We start from the raw sequence: 18,128 nt of genomic DNA, 5'->3' as shown, positions 1-18,128 counted from the left end.
TCTCCTGCCAGGATACCTGAATGGGTGTGGTGTGAGCTTGGAGCTGTTGGTGGCTGCCTTGGCCACCTCAGGTGATGGCCTGCCTGAGGAGGAAGCATAGCTAAGGAACAGAGAGAGAGTGTGTGTGGGAGGGAGACTGAACGTGCAAGGGAATGTCTTGTGCCATCTTTGAGGTCTCTGGATGTAGCCGTACCTAAAGCTCGTTCTCCCTTTGTCCTGCCGATTTTTGTCGTTTGCAAGAAAGAGTTCTAACTACAATAGAAGAGGAGAGAAGAGGGTCTGGTTGGGGAGAGGGAGGGAAGATTCAGATAAAGTGAGAGGCTATCAGAAGCCTTTTCCCAGGCAGGGAGGCAGGAGGAGGTGGAGCTGATGCCACCACACAGATGGCAAGGCTTGGGCAGAAACCAAGGAAGCTGCAGGCTTGGGCAAGGTGGTGAGGAAGCCTGGTGGTGTCAGGCCAACTTTGGCACTTACCCACCTGGCATGAGCCTGCCTCCTGTTGGTGACTCCCTTCCCAGGGATCTGCGGATTGTAAAGCTCATCATCTCTCACTGGATACTGCTTGGCAGAAAGGCAGAGCTGGAATCATTATTTCATTTTGAGGAAAGAGAACATGAGGCTCAGAGAGGGGAAGTGACTTGTCCAAGGTCACACAGCAGGTTGGTGGCAGAATAGGCCTTTCTCAGCCACCTGTCCCATCTTGGCATCACCTTTCTCATCTTGGCACTGGTAGGGGAGTCGACAGGTGTAAATTCTCTCCTCTTTGGTTGTAGTTAGTCAAGAGGTGGGAAGTTCTGCCTCCGACTCCAGGGTGACTCTGGGCAGCCCACTTTTCCACCTGGGTTTGGGGCTCCTTCCATGCATGGAACTCGTTGGACAAGGTAATCTCCAAGGGCCCTTCCAGCCTTGACTTCCATGGTCTGCTGACCTTGGGGAAGAAACTCCACTGTACTCCAGCCTGAGTGATACAGTGAGACTCGGTCTCAAAAAAAAAAAAGTCCACCTAAGAGACGATACCATCTCAACCCCCAAACTGGCGCCCGCTCAAAACCCCTCTGTTCTCTGTGACCTTACTGATAGAGAACAGAGAGATAGTTTTTTGTTTGTTTGTTTTGTGTTGTTTTGTTTTGTTTTAAAGCAGCAGCAGATTTGTAGTCACTCAAGCTCAGGTTCAAATTCCAGCTCTGCTGTATGACTTAGGGTAAGTCACTTTCCCTCTCTGAATCTGTTTCTTCAAGTATTAGCAGACAAGATAATTCCTCTCTTGAGAAGTTGTTGTGGGGGTGTGGAGATATCACAGAAACTAACAGACAATTAGAGTTGATAAACAGTGGCTAGTTAATAGAAGGCTTACCAGTCTGAGCTTCTTAGTTTGGCACTGAGGGCCACTCAATCCTAAACACCCCATTAGCTCCTGCCTCCAAGAGGCTGTGATAAGAGCTGATGTCCCACCTTCATTTGCCTTTGCCTTATTTTCTATGTTTTTTGAGATGGAATTTTGCTCTTGTTGCCCAGGCTGGAGTGCAGTGGCGTGATCTCAGCTTAACGCAACCTCCGCTTCCTGGGTTCAAGCGATTCTCCTACCTTAGCCTCCCAAGTAGCTGGGATTACAGGCATTTGCCACCATGCCTGGCTAATAGCGTATTTTTAGTAGAGATGGTGTTTCACCATATTGGCCAGGCTGGTCTGGAACTCCTGACCTCACGATCAGCCCACCTTGGCCTCCCAAAGTGCTGGGATTACAGGGGTGAGCCACCGCACTCGGCCTATATTTTATTTTATTTTATTTATTTATTTTTTAGGAGGAGTTTTGCTCTTGTTGCCCAGGCTGGAGTGCATTGGCACAATTTCAGCTCACCACAACCTCCACCTCTGAGTTCAAGCAATTCTCCTACCTCAGCCTCCTGAGTAGCTGGGATTACAGACATGCGCCACCACACCCGGCTAATTTCGTATTTTTAGTAGAGACGGTGTTTCACCATATAGGCCAGGCTGGTCTTGAACCCCTGACCTCATGATCCACCCACCTTGGCCTCCCAAAGTGCTGGGATTATAGGTGTGAGCCACTGCACTCGGCCTGTTTTTTATTTTACATTTGGAGAAAGTCTTGCACTTTTGCCCAGGTTGGGGTGCAATGTGGTGATCACAGCTCACTGTAACCTCAAATTCCTAGGTTCAGGGCATCTTCCTGCCTCACCCTCCTTAGCAGCTGGGACTACAGGCCTATGCCACTGAGCCTGGGTAATTTTTAAATTTTTTGTAGACATTGGGTCTCACTACGTGACCTGGGGTAGTCTTGAACTTCTGGCCTCAAGTGATCTTCCTGCCTTGGCCTCCTAAAATGCTGAGATTACAGACATGAGCCACGGCACCAGGCCTCCCTTTGCCTTTATCCAAGTCCTCCTTAGTCTTCACAGTGCAGCTCAGTTCCCTGCCTTGGTAGGAAGGCCTCCCTGACTGGCTCACAGGGACTGCTCTCTCCACTTGACACGGAGCAGGGGCTCTTCTTACCACTCTCAACACGGCCCTGGCCTTCCTTCATCCTCACGCTCAACAATCATTCACTCATTTATCTACAGTCAGCCAGACCCATGTATTCATCCATCCGACATCTGACAGGTCCTCACCCCGCCAGGGTTCATCACTTATTTATTCACAGAACGTTTAGTCTATGTCAGGCTCTGTGCTAGCTCTGGGATGTAGAGGGAGGAAGCTGTGGCCCCTACCCTTTGGGAACTCAGTACCCCCTTAGTAGAGGAGGGGGACAGGAAATCAGACAGTACAACCTGGGGTAGTCAGAACTATGACCCAGGCCTGAAAAAGGCCACCTCCGATGGTGAGTGCAGATTTAAATATGTCTTTTTTTTTTTTTTTTTTTGACAGTCTCACTCTGTCTCCCAGGCTGGCTTGCAGTGGCACACTGTTCATTGCAGCCTCAATCTCCCTAGACTCAGGTGATCCTCCTGCCTCAGCCTCCTGAGTAGCTGGGACTACAGGTACATGCCACCATGCCCAGTTGATTTTTGTATTTTTTTGTAGAGAACGGGGTCTTGCCCTGTTGCCCAGACTAGTCTCAATACTATCCTGGGCTCAAGTGATCCACCTGCCTCGGCCTCCCAAAGTGTTGAGATTACAGGCGTGAGCTACCATGCCTGGCCCAAATATATATTAATTAATTAATTTGTTTGTTATTTGTTTTTGAGACAAGTCTTGCTCTGTCAGCCAGGCTGGAGTGCAGTGGTGCCATCTCAGCTCACTGCAACCTCCACCTCCCAGGATCAAGTGATTCTCCTGCCTCAGCCTTCCCAAGTAACTGGGATAAGGTGCATACCACCACTCCCTGCTAATTTTTGTATTTTTAGTAGAGTGGGGTTTCACCATGTTGGTCAGGCTGACCTTGAACTCCTCACCTTGTGATCTGTCCGCCTCGGCCTCCCAAAGTGCTGGGATTACAGGTGTGAGCGACCATACCCGGCCCTAAATATATATTTTTTAAAATTTAGATGCAGGCTTGATGTAGTGACTCATGTCTGTAATCCCAGCACTTTGGGAGGCCAAGGCCAGAGGATGGGTTGAGGCAAGGAGTTTGGGACCAGTCTTGGCAACATAGTGAGATCCCATCTCTATTTTTAAAAAAATTCAGATTCAGTGTCTTATAAACAATTTCAATATTAAAGTTATTATTTTTTGTTAGAAAACCAAGTGAAGACCGGATGCAGTGGATCACGCCTGTGATCCCAGCACTTTGGGAGGCTGAGTCAGGCAGATCATGAGATCAGGAGTTCGAACTCCGCCTCCTGGGTTCAAGCAATTCTCCTGGCCAACATAGTAAAACACGCCCCCCCTTTTTTTTAAACAAAAAATTAGCTGGGCATGGTGATGGGCACCTGTAATCCCAGCTATTTGGGAGGCTGAGGCAGGAGAAGCACTTGAACCCAGGAGGTGGAGGTTGCAGTGAGCCGAGATTGTGCCATTGCACTCCAGCCTGGGTGACAGTGTGAGAATTCATTTATTTGTTATCCAAAAAATAAAAAAAAAAAAAGAAAGAAAACCATGTCAAATATTCCAGGACTTGTATAGCAGTTACATGCAGCTAATTAACAATAATAAGAGGAATATCTTTCCCACCTTGTTGCATCAGCTCCGAAACACTAATCTGAGGGCCACGGTGATTGTAAATCATAACCTGCCTTGCTGTGTCTTTGTTACTTAGAAGGGAGGAACTGTGCAGAGGCAACAGCAATCTACTCCTTTGCAAAAACTGCAAATGCATGTGCGCTGAGGGAAAAATTGACTTTGGGGATATTTTTACCTGGTCAGCTGTAAGCCAAGCCAAGATAGCTTCTTCAATCCCTCTCCTAAGTGGGCTGGGATGAAAGTTCCTGGGGGCAGTAGATACAGGCTTCTCCCTGATCTGCCAGGGGAAGGCTGGCCACCACCCTGCCCAGTTGCTTTTTCTAAAATACAGATCTCATCTCAGCTACAAAGAATGAGTTCCCAGAGTGACAGATGAGAACAAGTCACCCAGGCCTCACATCCCTGCCTTCACTGCCATTGATCACAGAGGAAGTCCCACATTCCTGCCCATCAGTCCTCTCTGCCTTTGATCTCTGCTCTCCCCTGACCCAGTTCGCTCGCTTCCTTCCTTCCTTCCTTCCTTCTTTCCTTCCTTCCTTCCTCCCTCCCTCCATCCCTCCCTCCCTTCCTTCCTTCTTTCCTTCCTTCCTTTCTCTTGCTTCCTCCCTCCCTCCCTCCTTTCCTTCTCTCTTTTTGTGTGTGTTTTTTTTCTTTTGAGGTGGAGTCTTGCTCTGTCACCCAGGCTAGAGTACAGTTGTGCTATCTCGGTTCATTGCAACCTCTGCCTCCTGGGTTCAAGTGATTCTCCTGCCTCAGCCTCCCCAGTAGCTGAAATTACAGGGGTCTGCCACCACGCCTGTGTCATTTTTTGTATTTTTTAGTAGAGACAGGGTTTCCCCATGTTGGCTAGACTGATCTCGAACTCCTGATCTCCACCTACCTCGGCCCCCCAAAGTGCTGGGATTACAGATGTGAGCCTCCTCTCCTCTACTCTCCTCCCCTCCCTTCTCCTCCCTACCTCCCCCCCCTCCTCTCCTCTCCTGGGATCACTCTACCCTCCCCCAATCCCCACCTGCACTGCCCCTCCTTCTACCCAAGGCCATTCCTGCCACCTGCACTCTGTTTTTTTATTTTTATTTTTTTGAGACAGAGCCTTGCTCTGTCGCCCAGGCTGGAATGCAGTGGCACGGTCTCGGCTCAGTGCAGGCTCCGCCTCCTGGGTTCAAGTGATTCTCCTGCCTCAGCCTCCTGAGTAGCTGGGACTACAGGCATGCACCACCACAGGGGGCTAATTTTTGTATTTTTAGTAGAGACGGGGTTTCAACATGTTGGCCAGGCTGATCTTGAACTCAACCTCAAGTGACCCACCTGCCTTGGCCTTCCAAAGTGCTGGGATTACAGGCATGAGCCACAGCTCCTGGCCCTGGCCACCTGCATTCTGGATCCAGCTCTTCCTGTCTTCTCAGAGGAGCTGGACCCAGACCATCCACGGTCCCCTCTCTTATAAACATAGCTTCTCCCTTTCCCTGGATCCTTCTCACTGCCTCTGAAAAAAGCTCAAAGCCTCCCCCATTAAAAAGAAAGAAAAAGGACCCTTTTCACAAGATGGCGCCGAAAGCGAAGAAGGAAGCTCCTGCCCTTCCTAAAGCCAAAAAGGCTTTAAAGGCCAAGAAGGCAGTGTTGGCAGTGTTGAAAGGTATCCACGGCCACAAAAAAAAGATCCGCAGGTCACCCACCTTCCGGCAGCCCGAGACACTGCGACTCCGGAGGCAGCCCAAGCATCCTCGGAAGAGCGCCCCCAGGAGAAACAGACTGGACCACTGTGCTGTCATCAAGTTTCCGCTGACCACTGAGTCTGCCGTGAAGAAGACAGAAGACAACAATACGCTTGTGTTCATTATGGATGTTAAAGCCAACAAGCACCAGATCCAACAGGCTGTGAAGAAGCTCTGTGACATTGATGTGGCCCAGGTCAGCACTCTGATTCGGCCTGATGGAGAGAAGAAGGCATACGTTCCACTGGCTTCTGATGACGATGCTTTGGATGTTGCCAACAAAATTGGGATCATCTAACCTGAGTCCAGCTGGCTAATTCTAAACATATATCTATCTTTTCACCATATAAAAAAAAAGAAAGAAAAATTGTCTAGGTATACGCTTGTAATCCCAGCACTTTGTGAGGCCCAGGTGGGTGGATTGCTTGAGCTCAGGAGTTTGAGACCAGTGCAATATGGCAAAAGCCCCACCGCTACAAAAAATACAGAAGAAATCAGCCGGGTGTGCTGATGCATACCTGTGGTCCCAGCTACTTGAGAGGCTGAGGTGGGAAGATTGCTTGAGCCCAGGAGGCTGAGGCTACAGTGAGCCGTCATAGCCCACTGCACTCCAGCCTGGGCGACAGAGCAAGACCCTGTCTCAAAAAGAAAAAAAAAGCTCCTTACCATCTTCCAGCTGATATCAGCTTTATCTGTGTCAACACTCTCACATCCAACACTACCTAAAAGGTCTCCACGACCTTCCTTGCTACTTAGTCTTCTGCCAGTGTGACTTTCTGCTTCGCCACTGAAGCAGTTCTTACTGAGGTCACTGGCGACCTCCTTGTCGTTAAATTCAGCAGATGAGGCCGGGTGCTGTGGCTCACGCCTATACTCCCAGCACTTTGGGAGTATTTGATCTGGTGCTTGTTGGCTTTAACATCCCCCACCTCAGCCTCCCAAGTAGCTGGAGGCTACTCCGCCCAGGAGGCGGAGGTTGCAGTGAGCCGAGATCACGCCACTGCACTGCAGCCTGGGTGACAGTGAGACCCTGTTTCTTTTTTTTTTTTTGAGACGGAGTTTCACTCATGTTACCCAGGTTGGAGTGCAATGGCACGATCTCGGCTCACCGCAACCTCCGCCTCCTGGGTTCAGGCAATTCTCCTGCCTCAGCCTCCTGAGTCGCTGGGATTACAGGCACACACCACCATGCCCAGCTAATTTTTTGTATTTTTAGTAGAGACGGGGTTTCAACCATGTTGACCAGGATGGTCTCGATCTCTTGACCTCGTGATCCACCCGCCTCGGCCTCCCAAAGTGCTGGGATTACAGGTTTGAGCCACCGCGCCCGGCCGAGACTCTGTTTCAAAATAATAATAAGAGTAATCATAGTAAATACTTAACATTTAGAATAAATAACCGTTTTATTTAGTTCATAATTCTGTGAGCCAGTTAGGCGATTATTCTGGTCTGGCCTGTGTATCTATGGTCAGCTAGTGATTCAGGGGGGCCTAGCACGGCCTCACTTACATGGCTAATGGCTGATGGGCTGTCAGCTGAGGTGCCTTCGCGCTCCTCCCCATGGCCTCTCATCCTCCAGCAGGTTAGCTGGGGCTCATTTACAAGGTAGTCTTGTTATAAGTGAAGCAAGTGGGCAAGCTCCAGTGCACACCCGTTTATTTTTCTTGTCTTTTCTTTGAGACAGGGTCTCACTCTCTTGCCCAGGCTGGAGTGCAGTGGCACAATCTTGGCTCACTGTAACCCCTGCCTTCTGGGCTTCAGCGATTCTCTCCCTTCAGCTTCCTCAGTAGCTGGGACTACAGGCGTGCATCACCTTGCCTGGCAATGTTTTGTATTTTTTGTCCAGATGGGGTTTTACCATGTTGCCCAGGCTGGACACATACTTTTTTCAAGCCTTCATTTGCATCGTGTTTGCCAAAGTCCCTTTAGGCAAAGCAAGTTGCGTGGCCAGGCACAGCATTGGTGTGGAAGGGCACTGCAGAAGAGCATGGAAACAGAAAGGGGAGGATTCGAGGCCAGTTGCAATCTTTTCTAGCTCCCTTGGGGAAGGGGAGTGAAAAGCATTCCTTCTCTGTAGCCCAGGGATGCCATGGGCCAGGGCAAGCTCCAGATAGCGATCCTTGGAAGAGGTGACTCGGGTTTTAGGACTTCCCTGCCCTCCAGGGCTGTGGCTCAGCCTTTGACCAGGACTGGGGGTAGCAGTCTGGATTCTGACCCCACCATCTTCCCCACATGGAGAAGGTTCAGGAGGTTGAGCTGCTAGAGGGAAGGGACTCCATGGCAGGGAGGAAGGTGTTCTGAACCCTGGCTCCTGTCACCTTTCAGCACACCTCAAAGTGATGATCAAGCTTAAGGATCCACCCCACTCCCACAGGCTTATCCTCACCTCCCAGCATCCCTTTGCTAGTGAAGGACTGAGTGGTTCTGAGGCTTACACCTCATCACCATGGTAGCTGGTGCCACTTGCTCCCCAAGGTCAATCAGGAGTCCCTGTCCTTCCCTTTCAGGGGGTGGCAGTGGCCTCAGCCTGTCTCTTCCACAGGTGGCTGCGCTGGAGCGGCAGATCTTTGACTTCCTGGGCTACCAGTGGGCTCCCATCCTAGCCAACTTCCTACACATCATGGCAGTCATCCTGGGCATCTTTGGCACCGTGCAGTACCGCTCCCGGTACCTCATCCTGGTACGGCTCACCTAGCCCCTTCCCAAGCCACCTCCTCTCCTCATCCCTGCTCACTCCACCCCTCTCTGCTCCTCAAAACCAGAAATGTCCCCCAATCCTGGCACACCAGTTTTGGCTCCACCCAAGACAAGATGGGGTGAATGTGCACATCCCAGTGCTTCTTTGCTCATAGGAGACAACATTGTTTGTTTTTTTTTTCCTGAAGAATTTTTTAGGGAAATAATCCAAATATAAACAAAATCGATCATGTAGTGAGTGTCTGGCATGTGCCACACATGCTGCTAAGTTTCACGTGCTTCATCTCATGTCTACAATAGCCCTTTGAGGTAGATCTTACCAGCTCCATTTTCCAGATGAGGAAACTAAAGCTCAGCAAGGTTGTGATTCTTCCTAAGGTCACACAGCTAACGGCAGGATTAGAGTGTCAGATCTACAGTGAAGGCTCCTGCCATGGCACCACATGGCCTCAGAAAGCCGAGGGGTGGGCGCAGGGACACAGGAGGGTGGCCTTTATCTTACTGAGTTTCTCAAGAAGCTTCAGGAAGGCTTGGCATTTGTCCCTCCTGCCCAATGTACATCAAGGATGTGGCCTGGAGCAGCTAGTGTGACTTTGAATTCAGTGCCTCTCTGCACTCCAGCCCCAGGAGTCTGGATATCTCTCCTCCTCCCCAACAGCCTCTTCCCAAGTCCTGGTCCCTGATGGTCTCTGTCAAACTCCTGCTTTCAGATAGATTCACCCGTGTTCCCTGCTGTTCCTCAGTGACCTCTTCACATGGCTGTCTTGAGGGAAAAGGCTTTTCACTAGATTTACTACACACAAGCGTGACACCTACAATCACAATGACATGCAATGTCACGCTGCCTCCATAGCCCACACACACTCATTCTAGGACTTCTCTCTGCACCTCCGCAGGCTCAGCTCCCAGAAGCCAGGTAAACAGGACTCTAACAAGACTCTCTCTCATCTGACATAAGAGAACCCTTCTCTCCAGTTCTCAGGAAAGCCCCAGGCACCACTGTCAGCAACACTGTCTGCCAGGCGACAGCCACTAGGATTGCAGACACAGGACTTGGGTAGAAGCATCCAGCTCTCGAACCTTCTCTCACCTCCTCTCCGGCTCACTGCCGTCAGTGGATTGCTATTCTCCCCAGAAGTGGCCACATTCAGGATGAGGGAAAACTGAGGGGCCAAGGGGTCTTGGTGCTGCCCTAGCAATGCTGCTTCCAGTCCCTCCCCTCCCAGCCCTCTCCCTCCAGCCAGATGGAAAGATTGCTGGGGCAGATTGACCTGACCTGTGTCATTCAGGTACAATTTACAGGGCAAGGAAGGGAGGGAAGAAAGTGATAGAGTGAGGGCATCCAGGGTCCAGGTGGACTCCGTTTCCATCCTTGGGGCCTCGGTTCAGTATGCTCACCCCAGCCTTTCACCAGGCCCCATCCATGGTCCTGCCTCCACCTCCCCTGGTTCCCTTATACCCAGACTCCAGCCACAGCCACGTGAGATGATATCACACTCATACTCAGGCACAAAGCTGCAGGATACCCTCTTGTCTCTTTTGGGCTAAAGTTCCCAGCATCCACTGCCCTCCAGCCTGGGTGAAAGACTGAGATGTTGTCTAAAAAAAAAAAAAAAAAAAAAAATTTTTTTTGGCCGGGCGTGGTGGCTCATGCCTGTAATCACAGCACTTTGGGAGGCCAAGGCGGGTGGATCACGAGGTCAGGAGTTCAAGACTAGCCTGGCCAACATAGTGAAACCCTGTCTCTACTAAAAATACAAAAAAATTACCCGGGTATGGTGGCACGTGCCTGTAGTCCCAGCTACTCGGGAGGCTGAGGCAGGAGAATCTCTTGAACCTGGGAGGCGGAGGTTGCAGTGAGCCAAGATTGAGCCACTGCACTCCAGCTTGGCGACAGAGCGAGACTCTGGTGGATGGGGATGGGAAGACTCTTTTTCTTTTTTTAAAAAATGGGTTTTCTGCATGTTGCCTAGGCTCAAGTGATCTGCCCACCTCAGCCTCCCAAAGTGCTGAAATTACAGATAACGAGCCACTGTGCCTGGCCCACTTCCTGTATTCTTAATAGGTTTCTCCAGCAATTCTGTGCTAAGAACTGGCATTTCAGTGGTGAGCCAGGCAGGCAAAATCCTCGCCCTCTAGCAGCTTACCACCTGGGACATGTTTCTAAAAGTGTCATCTGAGTCAGAATCCCCTGGGGATTGCTTAAACAGCTCCTAAACAACATCCCTGGAAATTCAGAATCAGTAGGTCTAGAGGTAGGATCCAAGAACCTGCATTTTTAACAAACATCTTTGAGTGATTCCAGTATTCTAGAGACTGCTGGTCTAGAGGATGTTGTTAGCACAGTGGATGGGATTAGCTATCAGAGAACTCGGATTTGAGTGGCAGCCCTACCTCCTCCTAGCTGTGTGATCTTGGAAAGCTTAAACCTCCTTTCAGCCTTAAATTAGTTCTCTCTAAAGAGAGGACAGTGCCTACCTTGCAGGGCTGTTGTAAGAGCTGATGGGTGTGAAAATGATTTGTAAGGACACTGTGCTCTCTGAGTGAGGTAATCTCTTTTTTTTTTTTTTTTTTTTTTGAGACGGAATTTCACTCTTGTTACCCAGGCTGGAGTGCAATGGCGTGATCTCAGCTCACCGCAACCTCCGCCTCCCGGGTTCAGGCAATTCTCCTGCCTCAGCCTCCTGAGTAGCTGGGACTACAGGCACGCGCCACCATGCCCAGCTCATTTTTTGTAGTTTTAGTAGAGACGGGGTTTCACCATGTTGACCAGGATGGTCTCGATCTCTTGACCTCATGATCCACCCGCCTTGGCCTCCCAAAGTGCTGGGATTACAGGCTTGAGCCACCGCGCCCGGCCTCTTTTTTTTTTTTTAAGACAGGGTTTCACCATGTTGGTCAGGCTGGTCTTGAACTCCTGACCTCAGGTGATCCGCCCGCCTTGGCCTCCAAAGTGCTTGGATTACAGGCGTGAGCCACCACGCCCGGCCATGAGGTAATCTCACAATTTCCCCTGCCCAGGTCTCCTCATCCCTGAGCTCTGTCTCCACTGGCACTCCCCATCCCCCACTCCCCATGCCCCATGCTGATCCCACCTCTGCTTTCCCCAGTATGCAGCCTGGCTGGTGCTCTGGGTTGGCTGGAATGCGTTTATCATCTGCTTCTACTTGGAGGTTGGACAGCTGTCCCAGGTAAGCCTCAGGCCTGGCAGTGCCATAGGGCAGAGCCTGACCATTCCTATCCCCTGCCCCAAAGGTACTGTGGTATAGAATCAGAGCATCATGTCTTGAAGAGGCCTCCTTCTCTTTCCACACCCAAATAATCTGTGTGCCCCATTTCCCACCTACATGATTTATTTCTGGCCTCCTCCAACACAATAATGGAACAGATAAGGCTGAAGAGCAGTCCATGTGAAGATGAGCTGGGGGTCCCAGTTGATCACAAGCTCAGTAAAAACCAATAGTATGTAGTGGCCCAGAAAGCTACTCTTAGGCCCCACTAATAGAGGTAGAGTATTCAGAGCAAGGGAAGTGAAAATGCCATGCGCTTTGTGCTGCTTAGACCACAAAGATTTGGGTCTAATTCTGATCAATATTTTTCAGAAGGGAAAGGGACTAGTTAGAGTTTGTTCAGGGAAGACTGAGCAGACCATGTCACATGGAGAACTGCTGAAGAAAGTAGGACTGTTTCGCTTGAATAAGAGCAAGCCCAGAGAGACACAACTTCTATTTTTAGATATAAAGGAGGCAAAATATGTGAGTACGAGCATTGGCTTTGTAGTTTGACCCTGCTAGATTCAAATCCCAGCTCTAAAACCTCCTAGCTGTGTTACCCTGGGCAAGTGGTCGATCCTCTCTGAGCTTCAGTTTCCTCATCTAGTAACTGGACATAATAGCAACTGCAACTTTATGTGGTTGCTGAAGGGATAAAAGAAGATGGCACATCTGAGTGCTTGGCCCCTGGTCGGCAGGCAGTGAGTATTTATCGGCTGAATGAGTGACTGCATGGATGAGCACATAGGTACACACCCTGGGTAAGAACTTCTGGTCTAGCCAGGCGCGGTGGCTCATGCCTGTAATACCAGCACTTTGGGAGGCTGAGGTGGGTGGATCACCTGAGGTTGGGAGTTTGAGACCAGCCTGACCGACATGGAGAAACCCCGTCTCTACTAAAAATACAAAATTAGCTAGGTGTGGTGGTGGGCGCCTGTAATTCCAGCTATTCCGGAGGCTGAGACAGGAGAATCACTTGAACTCGGAAGGCAAAGGTTGCAATGAGCCGAGATCATACCATTGCACTCCAGCCTGGGCACCAAGCGCAAAACTCCATCCCCAAAAAAAAGAAAGAAAAAGAAAAATTTATGATCTAGGCCAGCCCCTTCTCCATTTAACAAATGGGGATATCGCCGGGCGCGGTGGCTCACGCCTGTAATCCCAGCACTTTGGGAGGCCGAGGTGGGTGGATCACAAGGTCAACAGATCGAGACCATCCTGGTCAACATGGTGAAACCCCGTCTCTACTAAAAATACAAAAAATTAGCTGGGCATGGTGGCGCGTGCCTGTAATCCCAGCTACTCAGGAGGCTGAGGCAGGAGAATTGCCTGAACCCAGGAGGCGGAGGTTGCGGTGAGCCGAGACCGCGCCATTGCACTCCAGCCTGGGCAAAACTCTGTCTAAAAAAAAAAAAAAAAAAAAAAACAAAAAAAAAAAAACAAATGGGGATATCAAGGCCCCAAATGAGGAGAGTTTCGCCCCCAGGGTCACACACAGCGGGAGCAAAGGAGAGACTGAATGGGCTGAGAAGGGGCCTCTATTGAGGATTTCACCAGTGGCTGGGAAATTGAACCCAGTAGCTGTTAGTGTTCCCTTCCAGCTCTGAAAATTCTGGGGCCCCTGAGTACACACCAGCCCCTTCCCATCTCAGTGACAAAAGAGTGAGGCCTGTGTGGTCATTAAGTGCCACCTGTTGGCCAAATGTGGACTTGCAGGTGTAGGCTCCCTGGATCCGATCCTTCACCAATCAACATAGAGTCTCCCTGGGCCAGGGCAGTAGCTCCCCTCACCCTCTCCCTCATACTCAGTATCCCAGGCCCCTCTGCCCCCAGGACCGGGACTTCATCATGACCTTCAACACATCCCTGCACCGCTCCTGGTGGATGGAGAATGGGCCTGGCTGCCTGGTGACACCTGTTCTGAACTCCCGCCTGGCTCTGGAGGACCACCATGTCATCTCTGTCACTGGCTGCCTGCTTGACTATCCCTACATTGAAGCCCTCAGCAGTGCCCTGCAGATCTTCCTGGCAGTGAGTCCTTCTGTTCCCCACCCCACACACACTTTGTGATCCCTTTCTTTAGCTCTAGTTAAGAGGGGAAGAACCTAGGTCTTCAGCCTGTCTGTCCTTTTGTCTGGATCTGTTTCCATACCCTGTACCGCCTTCCCTCACCCCTGCCCCAGCCCCTATGCAGGGAGTGAACAGGTTTAGTGAACAGGATGAGGCATCAGACTGTGAATCAATCCTGGGTTTAACTACTCAATACACCCACTTCGTGACCTTGGACAAGTCACCTGCCTTCACCGAGCTTGTTTCCTTATTCACAAAGAGGAATGATACCACCAACCTCAGAGTTGTGAGAATAAGAAAGTGACCACAGCTGGGCGTGGTGCCTCACACCTGTGGTCCCGGTTACACAAGAGGCGGAGGCAGGAGGATCGCTTAGGCCCAGGAAACTGAAGCTGAAGTGAGCCATGACTGCACCACTGCACTCCAGCCTGGGTGACAGAGTGAGACCCTATCTGAAAGAAAGAAGGAAGGAAGGAAGGAAAAGGAAGGGCAGGCGCGAAAGAAAGCAAGCTCCAAGATAGAAGTCGTTCCTGTTTCTAGGCACTTTGTACTCACAAACTCCCATAATCGTCTTTCGTCTTAACAAGCTGTAAGGTATTGCCCAGGTCCAACTAGGAAAGCTGAGGCTCAAAGAAGTAAAAATAATTACTTGTCTCAAGTCACACTTTCAGAAGAGTTGGACCATGTATGTCTGACTTTAAGGCGAAGGCATTTAACTTGAAGTTATGGTTTGCCTTCATCCTGGCACATGTCCTCCCTCGGCAGTCAGGGCGTACAGGGCCCGGAAGGGGGTGGAGGAAGACGTTCCCACTCCTCCTTCCCTCCCTGACGTGTCACCCCCCACTCCCAGCTGTTCGGCTTCGTGTTCGCCTGCTACGTGAGCAAAGTGTTCCTGGAGGAGGAGGACAGCTGTGAGTAAGGCGCCCCTGGGGAAGCGGGGAATCTGGCGCTGCACCTTCAGCACCGTGGACAGAGGCCCGGGACAGGCCGCGGCGGAAGGGAGCCCAGGGTCCACTACGGGTCCCTTCCCAGGGGAAGAGGCGGCTGGAGTGGGAGGCTCTGCATGGCCAGCCCTTTCCGGGATGGGCCCAGTGTCGGGCCCGCACCGCCTTCCCCAGCCTCGCCCCACCCGCATCGGAGGTCTTGCCTCCTTTAGAGGCCCGAGCCCCGCCCCCAAGAGCATTCTCTCCTATAGGACCGCCCGGCCTTCCGGGCTCTAGCCTCAAGGATTGGGCCTGACCCTCCGCTGGCACGGCCCCGCTACCTCCAGACCCTGCAGAGGCCCAACCCTCAGGGTCCAGCTGGAGCCCAGCCCCAGGCCCCTGGAACCGGGCCTGACCCTCGCCGCTCCCCTTCCCATGGCTTATCTGGCTCCGCTTCCAGGGTGGGGTCCTGCCCCAAATTCCTCCGCTTTAGAACCCAGCCTCCCTCTCCTCGCCCCGGCCGCCCATCCCTAACACGCGCCGCCCCGCTTCCGCAGTTGACTTCATCGGCGGCTTTGACTCCTACGGATACCAGGCGCCCCAGAAGACGTCGCATTTACAGCTGCAGCCTCTGTACACGTGGGTTGCGGCGCCCCGCTGGCTGGGGAGGCCCGGGCGTTGGGGTTGCGGAAAGGAGGGGACGGAAGAGTGGGCAGGGCAGCCGGGTCTCCCCTCCCCCATACTTTTGGGGCCCACTGTCCCTAACCTGCCTTTGTTTCCTGCAGGTCGGGGTAGCCTCTGCCCAGCGCCCACCCCGGTGCCTCGCCCTGGGCTGCTGGACTGACCGCGGCTGCCGCGAGCTCGGGCCAAGGAGCAGGCGCGCCCCCTGGTGGCCCGCGCGCCCATTGCCGCCTGCGCCCGCCCCGGGTCTGCCGCCGGAGACGCGGACTTGGTCTTGGACTTGGACTTGTCTCTTCGCAGCCCAGACTTCGGAGGAGTGGGGCGGGGCGGGGGAGGGGCACCGCGAGTTTTTTGGTTTTTGGTTTTTGTTTGTTTGTTTTAATCTCAACCTTGGCGTGAGCTGGGGTCTTCCTCCCTCTCCAGCCTCTCCCTTTCCCTCTTCACCCAGCACACTGCCCCCCTGTGCAAAAACCGCAGGACATCAGACCCATCCCATCCCACCACACCACTCACCAGCTCTGGGAAAGCGACTGTGAACCAGGGGCAGGAGTCCTGGGTTCTAATCGCAGGCCCATCACTGGCTGTGACATCTAGCAAAACCCTTACGCTCTCTGGGCCTCAGTTTCCCCACCTCAAGTAATCCCTTAGCAAATGGACTCTTTTAGACTTCTCATTTCACTCAATTCCCTGAGCCAGACTGGGATTAAAATTCCCATTTTGCAGTACATGGAAACTGAGGCCCAGAGATGTGATTTGCTTGAGGCCACACAGCTAGATTTCTGGTGGAAGTATACTTTCTGCAGTTTCTGACTGTAAAACCAAGTGTCTGCTCTCTGAGTTCCATTTCCAACCCCTCTCCAGCTTAGACCCATGTGGCCACCATAATCACACACCACCTCCACCACTTGCCAATGCCTCTCTTAAAGCAATATACCCGTTCGTTCTCTTATTGGGAACTGGATGGACAGAGCCCTAAATTCAGCCCCACCCACAGAGAAGCCTTCCTATGCTCAGCCTCTGTCCACCCTTGGCAAACCTTTTAAACTCTCTCCTCCAGGAAAGTGGGGCCCCAACTCAGTCACCCCATCCCCTTCCAGGTCCCCAAGGCTGGGTCTGTTGTATCCTCCTCCTCTCCACAACTCCAGCCCCCCTGACGGCTCCATCCACCTCACCAGTTGGAAGGCTTGTGGTTCCAGAGAGGAGCAAGGCTGGTCAGTGCTGCCTAGACACTAGTGTTTACAGATCACCAGCGTTTACGACCAATCCAATGACCAGAAGCCTCCTCTCGCAAGCCCAGAAGGAGTTCTGAAGGGACAGATGGGGGTGTGAGTAATGTGGGGTTCAGGATTGCCAGCACCCTCACCCTTCCTTGGGAACAACTATAGGCGAGGACACTTTTTCCCCCACCTCCCTCTACAGACGCTCCTGAGGACCCTGCATCCCATGTCCTGCCTGGTGTGTCCACAGGTGAGAGGATCAGGCCTCAGCATTCCAATCTGTGAGAGAGGCGTGGCCCTGGGTTAGAAAGGAGAGCAGGAGGCATAGAGGGACACCCAGATGGTTCAGATGGTTTGCACATCTGAGCCTGTCTGTGGTGACCACTCCTTTCCTTGCCCACTACCCTCCAATCTATTCCCTACTCTCTAAGGCCAAAATATCCTGAGCAAGGCTGGCAACCTCACCCCACCATCCCATCTGCAATTAGCCAGCCCCAGGAGTTCTTCTGGCCCCCACAGGCATGGAGCTCCCAGCTGGTGGGCACAGCTCCAGAGTGGGGCATCTCCCTCAGGCTAAGCTGCTGCCCTCCGCTGGGCCACCCCTGCCTCCAGCCCTCCCTTCTTTCACCCCTACTTCCCCAGGCCCCTTTCTACTCAACGGGTGTAGCCACTGGTGCTTTGAAGCCTTTTGTTTTTATAAGACGGTTTTTGCAAGGGGACCAGGTTCTCTTTTCACTGGAACCTTGCAAGGAGGGGATGCTCTCCTGGTTTCTGTGCAGGTGGGTTGATTAAAGATGGTGTTTTCTTCTCTATCTTCCTGTCCTCCTGTTGGGCTGTAGAACTTTCTAAGTGAGAAGTCCCTGCATGAAGGCAGGCAGGGATGATTTGATGTTGATGTTATCAGATGTTCTTGGGTGGCTGGGCACGGTGGCTCACGCTTGTAATCTCGACACTTTGGGAGGCCAAGGCAAACGTATCACGTGAGGTCAGGAGTTCGAGGCCAGCCTGGCCAAGGTGGTAAAACCCTGTCTCTACTAAAAATACAAAAATTAGCCAGGGATGGTAGGGGCACCTGTAATCCCAGCTACCTGGGAGGCTGAGGCATGACAATCACTTGAACCCAGGAGGCAGAGGTGCAGTGAGCTGAGATGGTGCCACTCTACTCCGGCCTGGGTGATAGAGAGAGTGAGACTCTGTCTCAAAAAAAAAAAAAGAAAGAAAAGAAAAGAAATCCTGGGGCACTGGCCTGTGCCTCTGACTGGGTGTGCAGCTTCAGGCAACTCACTCTCTCTCCATTCTCATCCCCCTCCCCCCTAAAAAAAATGCAGAGATCAAACAAAATCAGTGAGTTCCCAAACATGGCTTCATAATCCCTTAGAGATCTTCCTACATATTTTCCTGATAACATCTGTTTTG

The 18,128-nt window shown here is 51.8% G+C and overlaps 1 protein-coding gene across 1 annotated transcript in view; it reads left to right on the top strand.

The window, feature by feature from the left end:
* NKAIN1 (sodium/potassium transporting ATPase interacting 1) overlaps positions 1-17,524 on the top strand; it is a 60,686-nt gene extending 43,162 nt beyond the window's left edge. Inside the window, exons 2-7 of the mRNA XM_032246681.1 lie at positions 8,395-8,532; positions 11,660-11,740; positions 13,655-13,852; positions 14,742-14,802; positions 15,372-15,453; positions 15,600-17,524. Coding sequence (XP_032102572.1) covers positions 8,395-8,532; positions 11,660-11,740; positions 13,655-13,852; positions 14,742-14,802; positions 15,372-15,453; positions 15,600-15,609 — 570 coding nt within the window. The 3' untranslated portion in view covers positions 15,610-17,524. The remainder of the gene's footprint in view (positions 1-8,394; positions 8,533-11,659; positions 11,741-13,654; positions 13,853-14,741; positions 14,803-15,371; positions 15,454-15,599) is intronic.
* Positions 17,525-18,128: the final 604 nt, after the last annotated feature.

This window comes from Sapajus apella, unplaced genomic scaffold, assembly GCF_009761245.1.
Source record: "Sapajus apella isolate SASKATOON/1434 unplaced genomic scaffold, GSC_monkey_1.0 scaffold62, whole genome shotgun sequence".
NCBI lineage: Eukaryota > Metazoa > Chordata > Mammalia > Primates > Cebidae > Sapajus > Sapajus apella.
Note: the sequence above shows the minus strand (reverse complement) of the source record. Positions and strands in the feature narration are given on the sequence as shown.